This window comes from Lacerta agilis, chromosome 9 (assembly GCF_009819535.1).
Source record: "Lacerta agilis isolate rLacAgi1 chromosome 9, rLacAgi1.pri, whole genome shotgun sequence".
Taxonomy (NCBI): Eukaryota; Metazoa; Chordata; class Lepidosauria; order Squamata; family Lacertidae; genus Lacerta; species Lacerta agilis.
The window spans coordinates 17,189,774-17,215,622 of NC_046320.1; the positions used below are offsets into that span (position 1 = coordinate 17,189,774).

General features: G+C 39.7%; 1 protein-coding gene across 3 annotated transcripts in view; it reads right to left on the minus strand.

Annotated features, from left to right (window-relative positions):
• Positions 1-707: 707 nt before the first annotated feature.
• Positions 708-25,849, minus strand: part of CORIN (corin, serine peptidase) — a 105,149-nt gene continuing 80,007 nt past the window's right edge. For all 3 annotated transcript variants that reach the window (XM_033159808.1, XM_033159806.1, XM_033159807.1), the window contains exons 14-22: positions 24,666-24,779; positions 21,504-21,614; positions 19,343-19,472; positions 8,721-8,843; positions 8,125-8,174; positions 6,443-6,617; positions 4,599-4,870; positions 2,116-2,249; positions 708-1,184 (exon numbers count right to left, since the gene is read on the minus strand). In XM_033159808.1, coding sequence (XP_033015699.1) covers positions 1,002-1,184; positions 2,116-2,249; positions 4,599-4,870; positions 6,443-6,617; positions 8,125-8,174; positions 8,721-8,843; positions 19,343-19,472; positions 21,504-21,614; positions 24,666-24,779 — 1,292 coding nt within the window. In that variant the 3' untranslated portion in view covers positions 708-1,001. The remainder of the gene's footprint in view (positions 1,185-2,115; positions 2,250-4,598; positions 4,871-6,442; positions 6,618-8,124; positions 8,175-8,720; positions 8,844-19,342; positions 19,473-21,503; positions 21,615-24,665; positions 24,780-25,849) is intronic.

Sequence of the window (25,849 nt, forward strand, 5' to 3'; positions counted from 1 at the left end):
GGGAGGAAACCATCTATGTGACATTCTCACTGGCACATGGATCTATTCATTCTATGAAACCACCCAGTTCTATTGCAGCTACTATGGTTAGGATCTCCATGCAAAAGGATCCAAGTCTTAAGTGCTTTCTTTAGGTTGTTCAGTCCAGAATAAGCCTAACATGCTAGTCTTAGCACTTAAGTTGTATGGAAATCATTTTAACCAGTTTTGTGGGTTATACTGGTGGTTCTTCGTTTTAATTCTGTTATTCGTTTTATGGCAATTGTGTTTTAAAATGATTGGTTGACCGTTGCCATAGAATTAGGTTTGCTTTGTCTGTATTGTATTGTATTGTATTGTATTGTATTGTATTGTATTGTATTGTATTGTATTGTATTGCTTTCCCTTGTAATGTGTATGTGATGACCACTGGTCATTGTTAAGCAATAAATCTGTATCCAAAAACATGCAAAATTTGATAGCATATGAAACACCCAATTCTCTTAAAGTGAGTGGAGTCCAGGTTAACTTGGTGGAACCAAGAGGACAAACTAGAGTTTTTAAAAGAACTACTTATGAATAGATGTGCCCATCACCTTTGCAAATTTACAAACTATTCACTGCAAGAGATAGAAGCTGAAATTCTCTATCAGCAAATATATGTTTTTCTCTTGGTGTTTTAGAAAGCTAGTACTTCTATAGAACCCCTAATGGTTTATCTCAAATATCACATTAGAAATGTGTTTATTTTTTTTCCTTTACGCATTCTGTTGTGAGTGTATGTGAAAGGTAACACAACGCTGCTAAAGAAAAAATACCAGAAACGATTACAAAAATATTTGACCAATTACCCAGAAGCACCTTTGGCACCAGAAGATATACCCATTCTTTTACTCTGCTCTGTTGCCTGTCATCTGTAACCCACAGAATTTATAATTCAACAGGTTTCTTCATTTCAACATCTTCATTGTTCTGGTGTGCTGCCTTTTTGTCAGTCAGCACAGAATTCCTATCCTGAAGAATTAGTGGAGAAGAAATGTGTGGATGTAGATTTGCCTTTCAATCCATTCAATGAAGTGAGACACATTGCTATAAACTCCAGGTCCCAGAATTTTGGAAAAGCAGACAGAGCCCCAAGAGGTTAAGCCAAACAGTGTCCAGCGTCCAGCAGGCTGCTCGCATACAAGGGGTCCTCCACTGTCACCCTGTAAAGATACAGAGGTTATTCCACAGCATAAGGCTGCCCTTGGGAGTGAGCAACAAAGCTGTATGAACTGATCATAGAAAATAACACGATCGGAATGGTTGTTGAATAGTTCCTGTGATCTGTCATTAATGGGGAGGGGGGAAACTGGCATCACCTAATCAATCATGTGCTCCCTTAGGTATATTTTGACCCCTCCCTGTATCAAGGTCTTCGCAATTACCAGCAGTGTAGCTATATAGCCCTTTCTTGATTTTCATGCAGTTGCTTTGGAAGAGGCAAATGGTACAACACATGGCATCCTGTCTCCTGATAAGGATGGCTCACAGCAAGTACATTACACATTGAAGCTCTAGCACCAGCACTGACTTTCCATAATCCTTTCAGAGACAATTCAAGGTTTTAGATTTACAATCCAGATCTGAATGGTTTGGCTGTATCTGCCTCCTAACCTATATCCCTTCACATCTCCTAGGATCAGCCAAGATGGTGTCAAGGATCATTGTGAGGGATGCTTGAAAGATATGGTTACTGGACAAATACTCTAGGTTTTTCTAGAACCACCACCCAGCTTGCTTTGTTTGCTTGCTTTTACATAACCTGGCTTTCCTTCAGGGATCTAGGATGGAAGTTTAACATTACAACAAACCCTGTGAAGCAAGCTGAACTAAGAGCAAATCTCTCCAGGTCATCTAATGAGATTCCAAGCTGAGAAGGATTTGTAAAAAAAGGTACAGTAACTGTTACCTTTATTTAGGACTCAAAGCCAACAAAATAGCCATTTCCATCCATCATGTGATCTAGCTGCTTTTTTGTTCTATTGGGCTAATTTGGGTAGAGTACTCATAATCTGCAGCTATAGTTTTCATAAATGTCTCTCTGTGTGTGCATGTCCTTGTATTTGTGTTTTTTTCTCTCCAGAACTCTCTTACCATGCAAGAGTCCACAGTGCCAGATTCATAGCCTGCACATAACATCCTGGCGGTAATGGTTTTCATGTCGAAGTACGACTGGCACTGTTCTAAGGAAATAATACGAACTTCTCCTTCCTGAAGTTTGAAAGGCACTAAATGGGGGGAGGAACAACTTTAGTCAAACCATATACAGCTATGCAAAAATACCATCAAATCCACACTGTTTTGTTGTATAAAGAGAAGAGATTATTAACAGTCTGTTTATTGAGCATTCAACCTGGCTTGGTTGCACCAAGCTTAAACAAAGATCAGACTATGTCCAGTCTTTATTTAGCATTCTTTCTTATCTATTTACATCGACAATGATCATCCATGCTGATGCTCATTGCTGTTGGGTGTTTCTATGTCTTGCCATTAAACATTCATTCATTCCTCATTTTTCAATTCATTTGTCACTTTCCTAATTGCAAAAAGTCTGTTGAGCATCATCATGATCATAATGATTCTGTCATGCTAGGGTGATCAAGCACTGCCCCTTAAATCTCTTTCTTGATAGACTGCTACAAAAATCAATTTCTTATTCTCTCGGCATATTCAAAACAATCTCCTCTTTGGCTGCACAGCCTCTGACCAAATTATGGAATTATGATCTCAGATTAATAGATTTGCCAGAGTCTATGAACCTGCTTTGTGGGGAACTGATGCTACTTTGGAACTAATATGATCTGTCCATGTGCCTGCTGGCTGACCACCTGCTCAAAATTTGAAAACAAAATATATTTTGTTCCCAAGCACAATTCAAAGTGTTGGTGCTGACCTTTAAAGTCCTAAATGGCCTCGGCCCAGTATACCTGAAGGAGCATCTCCACCCACATCATTCTGCCCAGACACTGAGGTCCAGCTCCGAGGGCCTTCTGGTGGTTCCCTCACTGCAAGAAGTGAGGTTACAGGGAACTAGGCAGAGGGCCTTCTCGCTTGTGGTGCCCGCCCTGTGGAACGCCTTCCCATCAGATGTCAAGGAAATAAACAACTATCCTACTATTAGAAGACACCTGAAGGCAGCCTGTTTAGGGAAGTTTTTAATGTTTAAAGTTTTATCCTGTTTTTAATGTTCTGTTAAAAAATGTGCAGAGTGGCTGGGGAAACCCAGCCAGACGGGCAGGGTAGAAATAAATTATTATTATTATTATTATTATTATTATTATTATTATTCTAGTACAAACCTTTGAAAAGTTTCCTATGAAAGTTAGAGGTTGCACAACCACGTGCCATAGATTTTTCAGGTACAATTTCCTAGCACTATGTCTTGCTCTCATTACTTATATCACTATTTAGATTTTAATCTACTATCTTCAATATATACTTGTTTATGCTCTTTCCTTTTCCAGTAGGTCAGCTCTCACTGTTTTAAAACATGATAGCAGCAGTATGGGCTGCCACCACATGTCACTTCCACATAGCTGAACAGGACTCGTTCAGAAAACTTTGCCATCCCAAGAGCAGGATCCCTTGGGATGTCACAGACTCTCAGCTCTCACAACACTACACAGTGTGGAAGGTACATCCCCTACATTCCCTATAATGTCACATAAGATGACAAGATGCAAATTTCAGATCATGCACAATATGGAAGATAAGGCCTAGCATCACTTTTCAGATTGCAGGCTGCTTTCACTAGTGCCTCTGAAATATAGTGCAAACCCAAGTGACTGCAAGTCCTGGCTAATGACTGCAAGCCGTCACAGATTCCGATTAGCACGGCAGATGTTGCTGCCAACCCCCAGCGTTCCTGGACATTCTGAGAACACTAGTTTCCTTAGCAGTATGCTTCCCACCTCCAGGAAGCCTCATACACACACATCTTATGCAAAGGCCTAGGGTTCTTATTGTGGATAAACAGTAATGGAAATGCGGGTACACGTACAATTCTCTCCCTTCTTTGTATTCCAGTCCCTATTCAGTTCAGTGTAAAGTGAGAACAAGGCACGGGTGGCGCTGTGGGTTAAACCACAGAACCTAGGGCTTGCTGATCAGAAGGTTGGTGGTTCGAATCCCCGCAATGGGGTGAGCTCCCATTGCTCGGTCCCAGCTCCTGCCCACCTAGCAGTTCGAAAGCACGTCAAAGTGCAAGTAGATAAATTGGTACCGCTCCGGTGGGAAGGTAAACGGCGTTTCCATGCACTGCTCTGGTTCACCAGAAGCGGCTCTGTCATGCTGGCCACATGACCCAGAAGCTCCCTCGGCCAGTAACGTGAGATGAGCGCCGCAACCCCAGAGTCGGACACGACTGGACCTAATGGTCAGGGGTCCCTTTACCTTTACCTAAAGTGAGAACAAGCTGTAGACTTTGGGTATATTTTGTACGTTCTAATATTCCATAATACACAGCAGATTTGTCATTAGTGTTGAAACAGTAAAATTTCCACTAGAATCAGATAACTAACAGAACTCAATGGAAGATAAATAGATTTGTGTTTAAATATGGAAAACATTAGTCTTACTTTTGTTGCCCATGTGTCCCCAACCGGTGATGTAGCAATAGGTATCTGGCTCAACTAGCTGCTCCCTGCTGGGTAGACAGATTGGCCTTACATAGCTTGTCTCATTGATGTCTTCATTGAGTTCCACAATGCTTATATCATAATCCACAACAGCACGGTTATAACGGGGGTGCAGAATAATAGTCTTCACCATGCGGGTCTGCATGAAGACTGAAGGATGATCCAAGTTGTTGATGCCAAACACCACTTTCCACACAGCAGGGCTTTCTCTCCTTGTGAAGAGGAAAGAAATAATATATGCCATTAGTGCTGAATTTATCTCTTTCTAAAGGAGCAACTTCAAATGCTGACATTCTTAGAATAAGCAGATTTTCTAGATCTACTTCAATCAGGGTCCAGGCCTAGTTATGGCATTAAAACTGCCTTGTGCACTATGTGGACTAATCTATGATGTGAGAATTACTATGGGAATGTTGATTCTTCTAGACATTTTGGCTGGCTTTAAATAGTGTTGATCATAGTACACTATAACTGTATAACCCTTGACCATGTTCCACATGAGGACATAATCTTTCCTTCTAGAATGTTTCCAGATCCTTAACTCTGAGTCACAGTGCACTATGAGGAGATTACACTGCACAATAATATATAGGGGAAATAGTATTGAGACAACAGACCAGAGGACAAAAGAATGCACTATTTTGTAAAACAATGAAGAAGAAATACTGATTATTATGCAGATTGCTACAGAATGAAGAAGGAATGAATGAAACAGTATTCAAATCAAACCAGCAACTCAGTTATAATGTGATATTAGAATGTACCAAATATGGAGAAAAGGGAGATAGTGAGAAATGTCAGGCAAGCAAGCGGAGCCTAATTGATATAATGAAGGGAAATAAGAGTGTGCAACAGCATGGCTAAACTTAGAAATGGGAGAGAGGAGAAAGAGCAGAAGTGGAAAAGCAAAGAACTATGAACAGATACAGAAATTGCTCTATTATAGATTCTGTAACTTCTCTCTCCTCTCTTTTTTTTAAAAAAAGAATTTACACAGCAGATGCTACACGAGTTGAATAAATCATTGGTATCTACAGAGTTTAAGATGCACGCAATACTGAGATAAACATATTAATGGACTGCTTGTCCATCTGCAAACAGAACTAGTGTTTCAAATGCCTTTAAAGTGTTTGATTATGGCACAAAGGCTATTAATAACATGGCATGCAGAGGCTGGAAAGTCAAATCATAAAGATATTTCTCTCCTCAGAAATTTGTTCTATTTTTTCATTCCCCTGAGCCCAAACAAGAAAAGACTTTTCAATTTTAAATGCATATCCTTGGGCCAATAAAAAGTCATATTGTGAAAGTGTTATCTAATAATAGCAAACTAACCGTGCATTTAAAAAATCTCAGACATCATATTATGAGTGCTGCATTTCAAAGTGATGTTTATAAATGATAGTCAGCATGTGATGTTTCTGAGTGTGCGGGGCAAACATAAGTGTACTGGATCTATAATTCAGGAATTAAGAGGGGGATAGTAAATCTCCCTCTTCCTACAGTTTGGGCTACTGTACAAACTAGAAGCTGTATTTGCTGCTCCACCCACTTTTTGACGTTAGTTCCACTCACCACACTCACATATCGGCCCTGGAAAGTTACCCATGAGGAAATGCTTCTAAATGCAAGCTGGGATCAGTCACCAGAGAAAAGCAGTTTTCAATAAGATCAGTGTAACATTTGTACTACCTCTTCCAGCCCACAGGCCTGCTGAACATTGTGTAACACCAGTTTAGGAATGATTTATGTGCCTCTAACAAAGCATTCCCAGCACCACTCACCCTTCAAAGCAGTGTGCCACTGTCAATACCCATTTCTTTGCAATGAGGACACAGCCACATATATGCCCACTTGGCTCACTCTGCAGGGAGCACTGCCATGGCCATCGTCCTGGGCGACTGGTCCTCCCACCAAGGATCCTCTTGCTCATGCGAGCTGCAGGGCGACGGCCACAGTCTGTTAAGAAAAATATGAAGCATTTTGCTGATAAGGAACAGAATATTCAGTTGGCCACAATATGCTGAAGAGCCCATCTGAGGAACAAGGACTCATCAGCAGTAAAATGAAGACTTATGAATGAGCTACTCCTCATGAGTAGACCAAATCTGCATGCAGACGTCTTGCAGCTGTGTTCTATACAGGGAGCACCCAGTTCAGCTGCAAGCACAGAGTGCCAGAACAACATATTTTCATCAGTTCCCTGATTTGTGTTTCCCTGCCACCTAGGTGCTCACTGGAATACACACATCAAGCTTGGACATCAGACTGTATCTGGACCTTGTTTCTTGTACTTCCCAGGTATTTAGATTCTGGACCATGGACGTAGCCAAGGGGGGGGGCAGCTTCCCCCCCAATCATTTAAATCAATAAAAATATTGAGGTTCTGCCCCCCTAACACAAATCCTGGCATATCCATGTGAAATAATTTGGTAGTGTGGTGTCATCTTCAGAATTGGTCACTTGAGTGCTCACCCTTAACGCTGGATCATTTATCTCTGTAAATACCATATACTTTGCTCCCTTTTGGGGGGGGGGGAACTATCTCAATTAAGCCCCAAGGTCTGCAAACTCCAAAAGTATGTCAATTGACAAATACTATGTGTCTTTTGTCAAACTATTTATGAAGCCAAAATTACAGCACTCGTGCACAACAAGGTCTCAGTAGACTTGGGGTAACCACATGGTTTTCAGAAGCACAAAAAAACATTAAGGGAGGAACCCCCAACACACAATAATAAGAACCAAGTGTGCTCAGTGACACAGAATTCTGCCTGGGGGCAGGGACTGAAAACTGAGTAGGAGGCAGAATGGAAAAGAATAGTGGAAGAAGATATTTAGAAACAGAGTGTGTCATCACATTGTCTGGATAGGTCATTTCCTGGTTCACAATGAAAAGCTGTTTTTAGATTTCCCAAGGAATGGAAGTGAGAGGTACCCTTAAATATCAATAACAAATTAATCAAGGATCTTGGCCAACAAGGAGTGGGAACAGAATGAAGCATCTAAGAAGCAGGTATGGCTGAAGAAAAGGAGCACTCTACATTGCAGCATTTTGTTGTAGGTCCCACTAGTCAATGGATATTAGTAATGATGGTCATATGGGACTTCCAGGTTCAGGGGCACAATGTCACTGAATGCAAGTTTCTAAGGAGTCACAGGAGAGTTTCCTCATGGGTTGTATCCAACCAAGTCATAGTCTGAGTAGACCCACTGAAATCAGTAGACTTGACTAATTTAAGCCTACTGATTTCAATGGGCCCGTTGGATATACCCTGCTCCCTTTAAACCCTGGTTGTGGGCTTCTTGGGAGGAATCTGTTTCCCACTGCAGAAAGCCAGATGCTGGTCTGGGTGCATCTTTCAAGGAAATTCCTAGACTCTTAGAAATCAGGGGGACATGTTGTTGATTTCCAAGTTACCTACACAATTTCCTTCTTCATAGTTAGATGAGTTATGTATCTTACCTTCTTTGGTGCAGAGAAGAGAAACCATACTCCTGCTTCTGCATGGCAACCTACAGATAGAGATACAAAGCTTTTGTGAAGAACAGGGTCTTTACACATACACTCCACCTGTTTAATATATAAGCACATGCATCATTTATCCACTGAATTTCTCTTACAGGCACCAAAGGTCTTCCTATCTCATTAAACAAAGTACCGGTACTTCAAAATTGGAGAGCTCTTCATTTTTAGAAGCAATTATTTTTGTATTTAATTTACATCTGCAAACTATGTGAGTTTGATGTGTCAAACATCCCTACATTAGTTTTATCACTGTCAATGAGATTTTGGAATCTGCTTATAAAACTTTCATGTGGCTTTGTAAACAAAGTGTTTAAGTGTTAAAAGGAACGTGAAAGAAAGGTCACATTTTTGACATGAACTAATAAACTATGAATCTGAATCCTTCAGTGTGAAATTTGAAATTTTATACAGGCGTTCAAAATACCAAGTGTCAAAAACTAAATTCCCAAAGTTTCTGGTTTGAAAAAATTACTGTTTTTAAAGCATAATTTCATTTTCACTCTATCTACAATAAAAGCAGAGCTATTTCTCACCCTTTCACCAAAAGGGCCTGCAATGTGGATATATTCTTTGTCTCCCAGTCAGAGTATAGATTTAGCCATTTCTCATGTGGTGGCTGCCCATACTCTGGGACGATTTCTGTCACAGGTGGCCCCCTGAAATAAACACACATTGAAGGTAGCTTAGTACATTTGTTGATATTAGAATCTGAAACTTTTTAATGGAAAGAAAGAGGATGCCTCAGTTGCAGAGGAAATGTATTCCATGTGCACTCCATGGAAAACCCTTATTGTTGCTAAAGCTGAAAGCTCATCATTACCATGTGCTCACTGCTTAGTATATAGGGTGTATGGACACCAGAGCCATTATCACCAGATGCCTTCAGCATAGGCAGGCAGATGCTATATGTAAAGTGCTTTTAAACATTATCCTCCCTGTACACAGGCTTGGCACAAGTAAGGGTTTTTCTGTGGCCTTCAAATGGGATAAGTAATTTCTAAGACAGCTCTCAAACAGGCAATTGAATTATACCCTACTTCTGCATATGCTTCAGGGAGAGATTTTTCCAAAGTTGGACCAGATAACATTTTATTATATTATTACAGAGAATATGTCTGACTTCCAGAAGAAGAAATGAGACTTGGAAATGGAAATTGCAAGAGTTCTCTCTAGTGGCTCAAAGCATAGCTCATTTTTCTTTACATCTGTCTGATGCATTACTGTTTTGTTATAATGTTAATGACTGCATTCAGTGTTTGTGGTCTCCGTGGATTTCTTCTTCCTGGCCATTCTTCCCTTACCCATTATGTGTCTGTCAATCTAATTCCCACTGCTTTTCTAATAAGATATTATCAGGAGTATTCATAGAGAGCAATGCTTCCCCTCCCCCCTTAAGCTGATCAAGGGAACTATTCAGATAGAAGAATATCTCAGATTGTATTGAAATCCAGAATCTCTTTTTTAAAAGGCTCAGAAGCAAATAATCAGATCTGGCAAGTCGGCAAGTCCAGTTTCTGCATCCCTTTGGGTTTTGGGTAACTAAACTTTCCTTCTGTCTTCAAAGCTCTCTATTACAAGGCTATTCATGCAAACACTTAAGCCCTAAGGGATGCTATTGATTCATCAGGTACTAACATTTCACTAAATTATTCATTCTCCCTTTGTGCTCCCCCAAATCAGTTAATTCACACCTGGAAGGGGCAATGAGATCCAGTCTTAAAAAAAAATCCTTAAAGAATTTCTCTAATATCTTTTGTCAGACAGATGTCAAAGTTGAATTTTCAATAGAGCATAATAAAGTCATGCTAAATGATTTCCACACCACTCCAGAATATGGAATCATTTTGTTGATAAAAGAAGTTGTGGGCCCAGGTGCAATGGAGCCATGGTGGGAAGCACAGGCAATAAATCAATACCAGGAGGCATGTGTCAGATTTAAGTTGGCCACAATTTTATTGATTACAGATGCAAAGGTTTGGTGAAGGCATTGGACATGGATCCAATGATCCACCAGCTCGCCAGCTGGCAGATGCATTGGGGTTAACCGAATTTAGGGGTCTGCCTATGACATGAACCGCATCCATAAAACCCATTTGATAGCTAGTATAGGCACTGTGGCCCTTCCGCCTCTGAACAGAAGTGCCTCCCTCTAAGATCCCTCAGGGAGATTCCCCCGTTGAGCAGGGTAGGTGGGCCCACCTCCCGGCTGCCTCTCTTGCTTCAGCCAAAAGCCTGTTCTGCCACTCAAGTTGGCTAGCTCAGGCAACTCACCACCAAACTTACTCCACCTGCAACCAATCAAAGCCATTGCCGATTGCAAATTAAGTGCTCATCATCTGGTTTGAACAGGTTCCCATCATTATGTATGATTTCAGGGTGTGGAACCAGCCTTCTGTCACAGGCCTGCACCATCCACTACATCACTCTGTCCCCTTTCCTTTGCTCTTTATTTACTTAGGTGGGCCTGAGGCCTCGCTCATGAGCTTGGACCAGATGATTGTCATGGTGGGGTATTTGGAATGTAAAATGTTTATGGCCATGATAGCAATTAAGGCAGCTGCTCCCAGTGAAAGGGAGGCAAACAGGACCTATGCCTAGCCTACGTTCAACTATGCCAGGTTCTTGGCTTGGATTAAGAAAGACCTATTAGTGCCACTTCTCACATTGCAGATTTAGCTGTACAAAATACAGAAAATAGGAATACCACAAATGTGTGTTTACAAACTCTGTATCCAATATATGCACTCATTTAGGAGCTCTGGTTGGCTACCTGCTGACAGCGGTTTTGGTGGCAAATGTAGGTTTGCACTGACATAATGCACCATCCCGCCATTCGCCGCCCTTATATACCACAGCCACTGCTTCACCAGCATCTCACTGTAAGCCGCTCTTACCTGAAATACTGCCTCCTCCAATATGTACCTACTCAAACCTTAAAATCCTCCTTGGAGGCCCTGTTCCACATGGCAACACTGAATGAAATGAGGTGGGTAATCATCAGGAAGAAAGCTTTCAGCAATAGAACCCTACTGAGATCTTTTAAATAAGTTCTGCAGTCCGGGCCTCTCAGTTTTGAAATATGTGGTAGTATATTGTGGGTGACTGTAGTGCCTGCTGTATTTCTTTAGTTTTTTATGTTTTATTTTTTATGTAATTGTTTTTTGCTTATTTACTGTAAGCTCCCTAGAGAACTTTATGTTATGGGACAGCATACAGGTGTGAAAAATAATCAAATATATTTTAGGGCAGCTTTGTTCGTATGCTCACCCGTAAGGTATATGAGACATATTAATCCTTTGAAACTTTAATACGGAATGATAAAGGCCCATCTAAATTTAGCACATTCAGTCTGAATGAAACTTACTTGAAAAATAGCCATTTTTTTAAAAAATATTAATTATTAATATTGTTGTTGCTGTTGATATTATTCACACTGTAACACTGCAATTTTAATTAAACTTAATTACTGAATCAATTAGTAAGGGACAATTTTTACTGGTGCATTTCGGGCTTAGAGGAACACTTGTATATTTTTGCAAGGCCATCTTAGCCCTGATATGTAAGTGAAATAGGCTATGGAAAAGCAAATGTTATTAAATACTGCTTTTGTTTATTTAATTGTAATTGATCTTCCATATTGAGTTTTGGGTGATTATTTAAACATAACCAATTAAATACAGTGGTACCTCAGGTTACAGACCCTTCAGGTTACAGACGCTTCAGGTTACAGACTCCGCTAACCCAGAAATAACGCTTCAGGTTAAGAACTTTGCTTCAGGATAAGAACAGAAATTGTGCTCTGGTGGCGCAGCGGCAGCGGAAGGTCCCATTAGCTAAAGTGGTGCTTCAGGTTAAGAACAGTTTCAGGTTAAGAGCGGACCTCCAGAACGAATTAAGTTCTTAACTCGAGGTACCACTGTAATCCAATGGTTAGAAGAGAGATGATTAATGAATTTTAAAAAATCTACTTACTTAACATATCTAGAACCTGATAATATATTTTTAAGAATGTTACAACTAGCCATGTACTTGTTTGTATCTATTAAATCTATATCTTTCCCATCCTTCCCACAAAGCTCAGAGTAGCATTTAATTTATGCATTTAACAGGTCCAGGGAGTCTACTTCTGTGAAGAGTGCACCACTGGCATAGGAAACTCAGGCAACAGCGCAACCTACAACTTCAATGAACGACGATTTCTGTTTTCACGCTTATCGCCAACATCACTTCCCATGATGAGAAAAGCTTCAGGGTTATGATGGAAAGGCTAATTGTCTGGGTGGATTTGCAACATTCCACTAAAGCAATGAGAAAGGAAGCATGAGTAATTCACACTTCCTCTGTCAGCTATTCCATACACAATCCAAAGAGCTGGAGATGCATATGCACCCCATGAGGAGATGCCGAATCACTGGTGCTTCCTTTCTAACTAGTTGAGTACAATATCTGAAAGCATCCTCTGTACCTGCTGAACAGGCAACTGAAAATGGATTAGAATTACACTGTAAAGGGCTGATTCACACATACAGGTGAAACTCAAAAAATGGAAAGGTTCATTTCTTTCAGTAATTCAACTTAAAAGGTGAAACTAATATATGAGATAGACTCATGACATGCAAAGCGAGATATGTCAAGCCTTTATTTGTTATAATTGTGATGATTATGGTGTATAGCTGATGAGAACCCCAAATTAACAATTTCAACTTTGGGGTTTTCATCAGCTGTACACCATAATCATCACAATTATAACAAACAAAGGCTTGACATATCTCGCTTTGCATGTCATGAGTCTATCTCATATATTAAACTCCAGTAGATAATGAAAACAATTGCTTACATAAATGGACTTTTCCACGATATTCTAATTTTTCGAGTTTCACCTGTACCTATTCATGTCTTGAAAACCACCCATAGTAGACCCCCCAAGTGTCCCTATTTTCCAGAGAAGCTATCCTGGTTTCTGATTTGATCTTAGAATGTCCCACTTTTCCTTAGGATGTCCCTATTTTCATTGGAGAAATGTTGGAGGGTATGGAATTATCCGACCCCCGAGCCATCTGAAGGCAATCCTATATAGGGAAGGTTTTTTTAATGTTTAATGTCTTATTCTGTTTTTTTATATGTTAGAAGCTGCCCAGAGTAGCTGAGGCAACCAAGTAAGATGTGTGGGGTATAAATAGTCAAATTATCCTTTTAGAATGGGACGTCCCTATTTTCATTGAAATGTTGAAGGATATGCCATTGGCTGGCTTTCATATATGAACTGAGTAGTCACAGATCATATGTTGTGGGAAAACAATCACAACCCCTCAAATTCAGTGCTTTTCCATGGATTCTGTTCACACATTCAGGTATGAATAATCAAGCCCTAGTTCACACATGCATTTACATCGCTTGACTTTTCTACATTTGATAACTGGTTGTTGAATGTTTCTCAACTCCATTGAAAAGCACTGCATTTGAGGACATTTGAAGTTCTAGCTGTACTGTTAGATCTGAGATGGCCCATGCAATTACCTGAGATTGTAGTCAAGTAATGAATGGACATATGTGAACCATCCCCAAATATTGAATAATCAAGTGATGAGAAAATAAAGGAACTAAATGTAATCTGTTTTGAAACTGTCTTTATAACTACAGTCAATACTGACTGCAGAATATGTTCTTTTAGATGCTTGGTTGCATAAACAAACAAACGAAAAAGGGTCTTAAGTGATTGACTGCACTCTTTTTCTCCCTATAATTTTCAATTTTTAGGTCAAAATTAATGACGTGAGACTTGATATATATCTGTAGCAAGCAATTTTTTTCCAAACAGTGCTCCTCCTCAGCTGATATAATAATATACTTCTGTAGAAAATGCTTCAGGAAAGGAACTGGAGAATCATGAAATATACTTCTTAAAATCCTCGAAGTTCCTTAAGGGCACCACTACACTCTGCAGCTGATCAAAATCTATTTCTCAGTTTCAGCTAGATTTGTTTTAGAATGATTTAAAACAGGTACTAAGCTTTTACCAAGCACACTACAGATTAATGAACAAAAGTGATAATTTGGCAAGGCTTGTATGTCAGAGCAGCCAAATGGAAATAATCTGAGCAGAACTGGTGGAATGAACAAGATTCAGGTCCTCCCTTTGGATGTTATTGACTTCATGGCTTTTTTATCGTACATTTCTCTGACATATTAAATAATTAGTTCTGCAAGAGCAATCTAGCATATTGCACATGGTGAACTGTTTATTGCTTGCAGTTAGCATGGTATAGTTAGTTTTCTTCTACTCTTCATTTCTGAAGTTTGGAATTAGGGGAACTTAAAAAGTTTGTACTCCATCCAAAGTCATTACAAGCTGAATCAAACCCCCAATGAAGTTCTGGCCTTCTAGTAATGAGTTCACAAACATCAACAGAAGCCCCCACCCCAGCTGTTTCCAAAACAGGCCTGGCAGTGACAAGGACAATGTAAAGCCCTGCAAGGAGGCCTTTCTTGAAGAACTCCATTCCCCCCTTGCACCAGAAATAGCAACATCTCAGCCAGGTGCCAGGGACCCAGGGAATCTATGTTTTTATGGTCCATGTTCATCATGCAATAAACTGCTACAGAGGAGAATGGTCCCATTGGGATTACTGCGATTGTCATGAGTAAGTTTTTTTTAATTATTATTATTAAAGATTTTCTTGGTTTACAAAATGTCTCTCGCATTTCCAGATCAATTTTGGTTGTTGAGACATTAACCAGCAACCTAAAACTAGCACGGGGACAAACAGAAGAAGATACCTTCACCCCCATATAGTCCCCCTTCATCACACACACAGCTCAACAAGATAATGACAAAAACCTACCGACAGCATACAAATCAATATGGCTAACCTGATCCAAAACACCCACCCACCCCACTCACACAGAAAACCAAAGATCAACACAGTCATGAGTAAGTTTGACCAGTAAGACATGAAATATGGGAATGCTGGTATATATAGTCTAGGATGATATGACAAATTAGTTTTGAGAAAGGGGTGTGTCAAAGAGAAATGTTTTGTAGTGTAAAAAGAGAGAGATGCACTAGAAGCAACATAACATTTTACAGAAGGCAGCAACTCAGATGCATCTTGTCCTACAACTGCAGAACAAGTATTATGTGGCATCTGTAATGGTGCCAGTTCTTTAGATCAAAGTGCTTGAATGGACACATATGGGGAAAGCTGCTTCTTAGATGCTGCTTTTGTATCTGCCACTTGCATATTTAAACACCACAATTTCTTTTTCATATAGTACATGAGATGTGTAGAAATATGAAGTGTAAGGCTTTGGATCAAAGTGCACAATAAGCAAGTTTTGTGATTCTTTCCTCCACATTTTTTTTAAAAAACCAAAGCAACCTGGGGAAGGCTGTGTGTGAGCAGAAGACCCTGCATCTTTCTCCTTATGAATGAAAAAAGAGCTTTTTTATCATGCATTTATCTGGCATATTTACCACCTGGAGGGCAATTCTGAGCTGAGGGGAAAGAGACTTCTCTTCAAGTGCCCTTGTGCTCAGCAAAGGCTGGTGTGCTTTGGATTAAAAAAGAGGAAATAATTTCACATATTGTGTAGTTTGAGTTTAAGAATAAACAGATAAACTATTAAAAGCAACTTGTATTAGGCTGATGTAATTCAGACTAGTTGTAATAGTACACACTATAATGTACTGGTTTTGGAATAATAGTTTTGGAAAACTTAACACACTGCTAAGCAATTGGTAACATTCAGAGAATGAAATGAATCCCACTGAAACCCAGTAGGGAAGCTATTCATACAGGAGTAATTTCCACATGGTATTTTCTTTTTGCTGGAGTAGAAACTGCATGCAGAATGGAAGCAGATGCACATCTGCATTACAATATAATTTATGATGCAAGGCCTCTAGCACAGACCCTGTTGTTCTACAATGCAAATGAGGTTCTGCATTCTATCTACACTGGAATTTAGATGGGAAAGTGTGTTGACCATTGCTGTTGGGAGTAGCATTGTTGCAAATGACTACATTTGAATAGGAGCTAATTTAGTGCAGCTAAATTTGCAAAAAGAAGAACACATTTAGCTGACATGTCTAAAATAACTGATTTCAGGTGCCCCAGAACCTCTGGTACCAAGCACAGTTGATAAACTCTTAGTGGCTGGCATTTACTGGTAAGACACCTTTAGGTGATTTTTTTGAGAACATCCACATGTACATGCATATCATGCTTGCCATGCATTTGGTAAATCAGTTGTTGTTTTACCATAGCAGACTAAATTACAGATTGCTGTACTATTTATTAATTACACAAGGTACCTAAGAGAGCTTTGCTTAGAGCCTGCACTGTTAGAGACTGTCAAAATCCAAAACACATTTTTCTTCTTCCTTGATATTTCTGAGAAGATGGCAAGGCACTAAAACATTCTTCTATTGTCTCTTTTGATGAATGTTTTAGCAGCAGCTAAGAAATCATGCAAAATAAGTAAATCCATAAGCCAGGTCAACTCACATACAGCAACAAATTCCACCATTCATCATACAATTTCACAGATCACAACCATAGCAAATGAGAGGCACCTGGAAGTACTGCCCCCCACTCCAACATTTTTGATACATTTCTTTCACCTACCTTAAGAAAAAAGGTTTTCCAGATTCACCTCTCAGTTACCTAACCTGATTTTCCTCAGGGACATAGAACTCCCATGTTACTTCCAAGCAAAGGATAATTCTGAATAGGCATCACAAAATCACTTTTTTAAAAAATGAGAAAGGTAAAGGTAAAGGACCCCTGGAGGTTAGGTCCAGTCAAAGGCAACTATGGGGTACGGCACTCATTTTGCTTCTGGCTGAGGGAGCTGGCTTTTGTCCACAGACAGCTTTCTGGGTCATGTGGCCAGCATGACTAAACTGCTTCTGGCGCAAAGGGACACCATGACAAGTGCCAGAGCGCACGGAAACGCGGTTTACCCTTGTATCGCAGCGATACCTATTTATCTACTTGCACTGGTATGTTTTCAAACTGCTAGGCTGGCAGAAGCTGGGACAGAACAACGGGAACTCACCCTGCCGCATGGATTTGAACCGCCGATCGGCAAGCCCAAGAGGCTCAGTGGTTTAGACCACAGTGCCACCCACATCCCTGTGACTCATGGGGCTAGAGATGTATTACTGTAATGATAAAGGTGCTGTAAAAGGGCACTAACTTAAGCTGCCTTCCCTGGCCATGATTAATGGGCTTCTTTATTACTTATTATTTAGTACCAATCTACACATTCAAAACAATTCACATGGGACTGTAATGAGACCATGAGATCTAGGAACTACATTTTCCAACCCTTCTGCCTCTTCACAGTGACCTGGAAAAGGCAGCCTTTCCTCCAAAATGCTAGAAATGCAGGATAGGAGTAGAAAACAGGCAGGGACTGAGAGAAGACTACTAGCTGGGTCTATATCTGTGAGGACTGGTGAGGTGTCAGTGGGGACTCTGACAGCTGGAATGGATTGATTGATTTTTAAATACAGTTATTTCATATATTCTGTGTTTTTTAGGTAACCAATAATCAATTTAAATAATAAAACAATAACAAAGCTTAAAAGGGACTAAAATAACAACTACACATAACAGCACAGCACAGCAGTATAGAAATTTTGTTAAATAAATAAACTGCATGTTTGTGGTACACTTTGTTCCCAAAGCAACTTCAGATGTAAACATTGTATAATAATGTATTAAACAACAGAGGGACAATTTGAATTTTTAGCACCAAAAAAAAAAAAAATGCTACACCAGGAGCATGTAATATTTGGTCACTTGAATTCAGCATGTATGAAGTGTTTCATATCCTGTCTGCGCAGAACAAAGTACCCCAAACCCTCTTGCCTAGATTAAACAGTGGTACACCTAAGCCATACACACATGCAATACTTCCACAAAATAGCCCCATCTAGCATAAAAGAGTTTTCTGCAACAAAATATGATACCAATGTGTTTTATGCTGTAAGAACTGTGGTTAAATCAGGATCAACAGCATAAGATTTTAGGAATTCAGTTTATAGGGAAGAGAACCACTCAAGTTTTACAAAACAATCGGAAAGGGTCTTTTATGTCCTCCCAGCTGCTTCAGAGGTCAAGTTTACAATGGGCATGCCATAATTTCAAACATATGGATAAAATAGTAATAAAAGCCCAACCAGATCAGACCAAAGCCCTCTGTTTCAGCATTTACTCTCCCACATTGGTGAACCAGATGCCTTTGGAAGGCCAGAAGTAGGACAAGTGGTCAATAACCCTATCATTAGGAAAAAACTGTATTTGTTAGATGTGACTCGCTTGATCATTTCATCATGCACAACCAAACCAATCCTAATAACCCCCAAACAAACCTGGACGGCACTGAGATTCCCACTTCCAACAAAATTCCCCTTAAAACCCTAGGTTATGGATTCTCCACAGAAGGCCTCTCAAGTTATAAAAACATTGATTAGCTGGTTGATCATTTATCTTTCATAGAATCAACTTATTACATTTAGATAAATTGGCTTATTATCAAAACCCCAACATGCATGCCTTTATGCAATTTTGAAGGAAGTGTGAAATTACCTGCATGTTAATAACAAAAAGCTACTACTCACTGTTAAAAAGAAAAGCTTACTGTAACTTTTTCTTTTTCATTCACTATTACAGTAACATACCAAACCTGCCTCACAAAATAAACAAGTGCACCTTTCACTTGTAGCCTCATTGATTAGATCTGGCTTCTCCCAATTAATCAACTATAGCTTTAGTTTACTAATCTACCCATTTATTATTGGTTACAGCTCATGGTTAGTCTGAAGAAAGTTTAGCCACAACCCAAGGTTTGGATGCCATGCTAAGCCATACCCTGGCTCAGCTCAGCATGGTATGGTAGCAAAAAGGTCCAGTGAAGAACAAAACAGCTGTAAGCTCCACTCTTGCAGCCCCATTTGGCACGGTGTGGTGTGCAAACCAGGTCACGTCAGAGACTCTAGATTGTGCTAAGTAAACAGGCAGCAGAAGCAAAGGAAGAAAATAACATTTTTGATAATTAAGAAATTTGTCACAGACTCAATCAGCTTCACCCAGACTCATAGTCACACCCGGAAAAATTGATCAATGCTACAAACTACTGACCTTACCCTAAACCCATTTGTTTGCATGCCAAATGGCTTAAATTTTCTTCCCATTCATCAGCGCATACATGGTAATTGGAAGCTGACTTGTGAACAGTCAGGAACATCAAGGAGCTGCTGTTTTTAGACAGGGTCACTGTGAAGAAGAAAAAAGGGAAATGTAACTTCATTAAGCCTGTGGAGGTCTGTGGGCTGGCTTACACGTAGATGTAAATAAAATGCTTTCTTGTCACATGTGTTATGCTTTCTTATTAAGATGGGCCTATTTTATGATGTATGTATTCATGCTTGCTCTTTCTGTGTCAAGTAATGTATTGTACTTAGGTATGTTCTTCCTTTATGAAGCTTTTAATGCCTCCAGTCAAGTATAAACTTGCTTAACATTTCTATAGTATTGTCCCTTAAGTTCCCCCTGTGTAACATGAATCAGTTGTAAATTGTTGTGTCCAAGGGGGGGGGGGGAATTGTGTGAACAAGGAATGAATGTTTAACTTAGAAAAGAGCTCTGCTACCAGGAAACAAGCAACAGACAATGTTAGCTTAATCACAAAGCTTATTGCTAAGAAGAGTCAGTGTAGGTATTAACAAAAAGTTTTGTTTAGTAATCCAGTTTATTTCTATAAAAACCTTTCCCCATGATTTTGCCATTATGTGACAGATTCACTAACGGCAGTAGGAAGTATTTGTCCTCTTCACACCATGAACATAATAGAGATAAAGTTTTATTTGAGTGAGACAGTTTTACAGGCGTAAAGTGCCATCTAAAAATTGTTGCCAGCATTGTTTCCTGAATGTGGACACAAATTGAACACACTAGTACCTGGACCAACCCCCCCACCAATCTGCTGGGCCTATTTTACTCTAAAGATCTTTCTACCAGCAAAATTAGTCATTAGTTCTATTTCTGATTAATCATATATGCAATCACTGAAGAAGAAAATTTACTTTTAGTGATGGCACAATTAAACACTACACAGTGGACCATATTCCCATAGCTATGAAATATGTAATGAGCTTGATTTGAAGACCAAGCAGTGTCCATTGCCAGAAATCACTGTTTCAGAATAGTTTGCTGCTTGTCTCCAGGAATACGCAAGAGATATGGGTTTAAAACAGTTATGCTTTACATACATCAGATGAAAACCATTCTTTCAAGCTTCCCCCAACCTCCATCCATTGGTTATTGTAAAGACCAGTACTTAAACATATAACTTATGTTGACATATATCATAGCTGTCAACTTTTCCCTTTTCTTGCGAGGAATCCTATTCGGAATAAGGGAATTTCCCTTAAGAAAAGGGAAAAGTTGACAGCTATGCATATGTTACACCATCTTTCTATAGTTCTTTAAAACACCATTCATTCAATACTGGTATGATCTGTGTGAAATGTGTATTTTGGGTCTTATTTGGTTTTATTACTCTGGAGAGCCCTGTTTTCTGGACTTATGTACTGAGAAGGGAACATATTTGTGTTCAACTGTTTACCCGTTCTACACACAGACATGGTGGACTCGTCTATAGAGCAATGCTAACTATAGAATGCCATTGTAAATTACACTGGCATAAGTTACCCCTATTCCAAACTTTGCTCAGGAGGAATTCAACTTACGCTACCATTTTTTTGCCAGTGTAAGTTCTGCTGGGCCACTAGGTCATGTGATAAAGCTGAAAAACATTTGAAATAGGTGGAAGTCTCTCTTTGCCCAAATCACATCCCTGGAGCACTCCTGGTTGAGGATTTATGACAGCATAATTTATGGTGGCCTAAGTTCTGTTGTCTGAGCCCTGGCTGAGCCAGAATGAGAGGATTATGCTGACATATATTCAGCTCAGCTGGGATGAGGAATTTATGCAAACATAGCCCCAGCTCAGCCAGCTCAAGACCTGCCAAGTCCAAAATCTCTTATCCCAGCAGATTTTGAGTTTGGGCCGTGCTGTAAGTAGTTTTCTGTTTCTGAGTTTCCTGTTTTTGTCTCTATTTCTGGGTTTTTTGTTTCCATCTATAAAAGTGGAAAGGAGCAATGATGCACCTTAAAAGGGATAATGCACTTTTCCATGCTAATTCCCACAACCAGCTAGTTACTTCAAGCACTGTTGAAAGGTTTCCCTTAAATTAAGATGGAAAACGTAATATTCTGACTTTTTGTGCATATGCTAAAACTTACCACAGTTCCATTCATCTGATTTGTCAGCACAGTCTATCTGCCCATCACACCATGATTTTCGAGGCACACAGTCATGGTTGGCACATGTAAGTTCATCCGTTTTGCAAAATGCTGCCATGAAAAATGCAGACAAAAGCATACAATAAGTCCTGAAGTAGAAATAGCTTCATTGCAGAACTGAGAATGACATTATCTATGAAAAGGAAAGCAATAACAAATGTTGTTTTAACAATGCCCAGAGTTGCTTTTGGGGGGTGGGTGTCTAATGAGTTTTCTTGCCACTGTTAACTGCCATACTGTTGATAAAGTACCCCTTCAAGTGGAACAGTGGTGCCCACACTCCATGGCGCTGTGGGGTGGGGGAACTATTCATCTGATTCCCCTCTAAGATTTGCCATGGAAAGGAACAAACAGTTCTGTATTATCTTGTTTACATCTTTATGGCTATGGTTCCAACTTTGTGGAATTAAAATTTTCACAAACAAGTCAAACTAACACAAAATTCCAAGTAAGGAAAAATAGTGACAGTCCTTCATTAAATCTTGACATGCCTTTTATCAAATAACCCACAATAAAGGCATTACAAATCCATGAGCTCAGAATGCTTTAAGTGACATATAAAACTATAAAAGAAAAGCAGAACCCAAAACCAAAACAAAACAACAATTGGATGAGAGTCTTTGGATAATCATCATCATCATCATGGATGACTGCAAAAGGAACAAATACCAAAAGCATGGAAAAAGACCTCTCCACCCTCCTAGTCTTCTCTAGAATAATATTTTTTAAAAACCAAGAATGACATAGAGATAAATTCAGGTTAGTTTCATTAATGCTTAAATACAGCTTAGCATTTAAGGGATCAGTAAATAATATTGGGGTGTGTGTGGCTATATTGCAAAGCACATCAGAGCTATACCTGTTCTATCAGTTGTGAAAATGACCTTAATATGAATTGGGTCTCTCCTCCTCTAAAACAAAAGTAATTTTGTACATCTAAAATGCTAGTTTTGTGACCAGAAACACAAGTTCTGCAGTTGATACACAGATGGAATAAAAGTACATAGATCCATTATAAGCACCTAGGAAGAGCTTGGATGAATCATACCAAAGATCTATCTAGTTGAGCATCCTGTTCCCAACAGTGGCCAACCCAAAGCTTTCATGAATACCACAAGTAGGGTTTGAAAGCATAGCTCTCACTTGCTATTTGCTACTCAGTAAATAGAATTAGAAATGTAATTGGCTATTGTCTTTGAACCTGGAAATCCCACTTCCTCTGTCTTTTTTTATAATATCTTGGCCACTGCAGTCTTTTTTAAACTCAACTGACAAAACAAAATGTGATCTGTGCATGTTGTAGCTGACCATTTTTTCCTATTTCATCCACAGTCCTTTGTAAAAACCTATGACCTATGATGACCTACAATGGCCTATACAGCTTAGGTCCAAGCTATATGAAAGACCATATTCCTTCATATGGATTATGACCAGGTTCTGAGATCTTCAGGAGAGGCCCTTCTCTCAGTCCCACCAACCTCACTGGCACACTTGCTAGGGGTGTGGGAGAGAGCCTTTTTGGTGGCTGTTCCCAGAATTTAGAACTCCCTCCCTAGCGAAGCTAGACTGGCAGAGACTTCATCTTTCTGAAATGCTTTTAATAAAAGGGCTGTTTTTTTGTAATTTTTTTTGTAATTATTTGTATGGTTTTAATGTGTGTTTTAATTCTATCAATGTTTAATTGGTTTTCCTCCCTATGTTTTTAGCTTTTCTTATTTTTATCTGTAAGCTGCCTTAACTCCCTGCCAAGGCCATATAAATAATAATATTGATTGATTTTAAATAAATGTTATGGTTATAGCTGTAGAAATCTGTCTAGAGGACAAGAGAGTAGAGAGAACATATTTTAAGTAACCCAGGAATATATCAGTAGTATGTGCATGTAGCGTACCAGATACTCAACTATAAACTCCACCCATCCAAAAATCATATTATTGGACACTTTAGCAGGGACAGACTTTTGACAGATGTATAGATGCTACAGAGATCAGAGTTCTGGTGCCACTATTGCAGGTGGAAGACTGTAATCATTAAATTCTCCTACAAGTATAATGGGCTGAATATTGCCAGCTTTAGGCGTCCAGTTAATGCCTGGCGGTGGGACGCGGGTGGCGCTGTGGGTTAAACCACAGAGCCTAGGGCTTGCTGATCAGAAGGTCGGTGATTCGAATCCCCGTGACGGGGTGAGCTCCCGTTGCTTGGTCCCAGCTCCTGCCCACCTAGCAGTTTGAAAGCACATCCAAGTGCAAGTAGATAAATAGGTACCGCTCCAGTGGGAAGGTAAATGGCGTTTCCGTGCGCTGTTCTGCTTCACCAGAAGCGGCTTAGTCATGCTGGCCACGTGACCCGGAAGCTGTACGCCAGCTCCCTCGGCCAGTAATGCGAGTTGAGCGACGCAACCCCAGAGTCGGACACGACTGAACCTAATGGTCAGGGGTCCCTTTACCTTTACCAATGCCTGGCAACCTTGCCTTGAAAACAAGCAGCTGCTGTGAGCCTAAAGTGCTGTGCTGATGTTAGGAGAAGAGTACCTAATCTTCACTGGAGGTTTTTAAACAGAGGTTGGATGGTTATCTGTCAGGGATTCTTTAGCTGAGATTCCTGCATTGTGGGGGGTTGGACTAAATCAGTGTTTTTCAACCTTTTTTGGGCAAAGGCACACTTGTTTCATGAAAAAAATCACGAGGCACACCACCATTAGAAAATGTTAAAAAAATTAACTCTGTGCCTAAATTGACTATATATAAAGTAATTTTCCCACGGCACACCAGGCAACATCTCGCGGCACACTAGTGTGCCGCGGAACAGTGGTTGAAAAACACTGGACTAAATGACCAATTCAATCCCTTCCAACTTTACAACTTTTTGGTTCTGTGAATGAGAATGGGATAGGGACATCCAGGCATGAATTCATTATGAGGTACAGAAATGGAGGAAAAGAGCAAGGAAGTATGTAACAGAGGCAAATGGAGCTAGATGGACAGCTACCGGTAATCCAAGAGAGGAAATTAAAGGAGCAGAAGGATAGAATGAGCTCCCCGTCTCTTTCTTTCTTTTTGCCCAGAATGGGCATGTTGTGCTCTTGCCCTCTCAAGCACTTACAGCAATTAGTTTCATCCACATTGTCAGGACAGTCTGGAAAGCCATCACATATCATGGTATATTTGATACAAAGTTTGCTTGCTGGACATTCCCAAAGACCTCTTTCTTGGCAACCTAGAGGCACAAAATTAAAGACATTAAATATATTTAGCTTCAACAGCACATCAGTTATAGCATGTGGTTGCTATGAATGGCTCAACAACTGAGAGATATAGAGAATACAAATGCACAAAAGTCAGCATGACTTCCTCTGCTGTCCTTTGACCTGTGTTTTACATACAGTCATCGTATGTCTATTACAAATATAGCTTAAGATAGCACTTCTATCCAGAAAGAGATTTAGGAATGTGCTTAAATTTAAGAAACACACATTCAAATAATTTTGAAACATGAAATTAAACTATATTATTAACCAAATTTAAACATGGGAAAAACCAGATGGACTTCTATAACGGCACAATCCTATGCATTTTTTACTCCTACTTAAGTCCATTACCGCTTACTCCCATACATGTGTGTAGCATTAACTACATAGAGCAGTATCAGTTGAAGGAATGAAATGACCCAAACCCTGCTAGCTTATGCCAGCTAAGGCGGGAGATGGGGGCAGCATTTTTTTTAATTATTATTCTCTTAGCATAGGAGAGCAAAGGGGGTTTGGTTTCAGTTTCTCCAAGGCTGCATCTGCCCTGGTCCCAGAACATCACCTTTGGGGTCTATGCCTACCAGAAACACTAGCGGCACTACAACTATGCCTGCAGAGGTTTTAACTCTAATCTCAATGGAAGTGCCCAGTCATCAATGGTGCTCTTCCTTGTCAGTAGAAAACCACCTTTGCTCCATGCTAGCCCACTCCAGCCAGCAGCTCTACTGATTAAGCTTGCTCTCTTTGGCTGCAATTCTAACTCATTTACATAGAAGTGACAAACCTTAGTGGACATAGGATTGCTTTGTAAATTGTGTAACTTTCATATCACTAAAATTACAAATCACAATTGTGTATTCTGTATGTGGATGATAAATAACGTGTGCAAACTATGTAAATAAGAGGGACTGAAACAAGTATGTGCCTTTGGTTTTTTTGCTGGAGTTTTTGGAGTTTTTTTAACATTCGTGTGTTACGGTTGTGTATGTTTATTGCTTCTTGTGTATGGTTATTGCTTTAATGTTGTTTGCTACCCTAA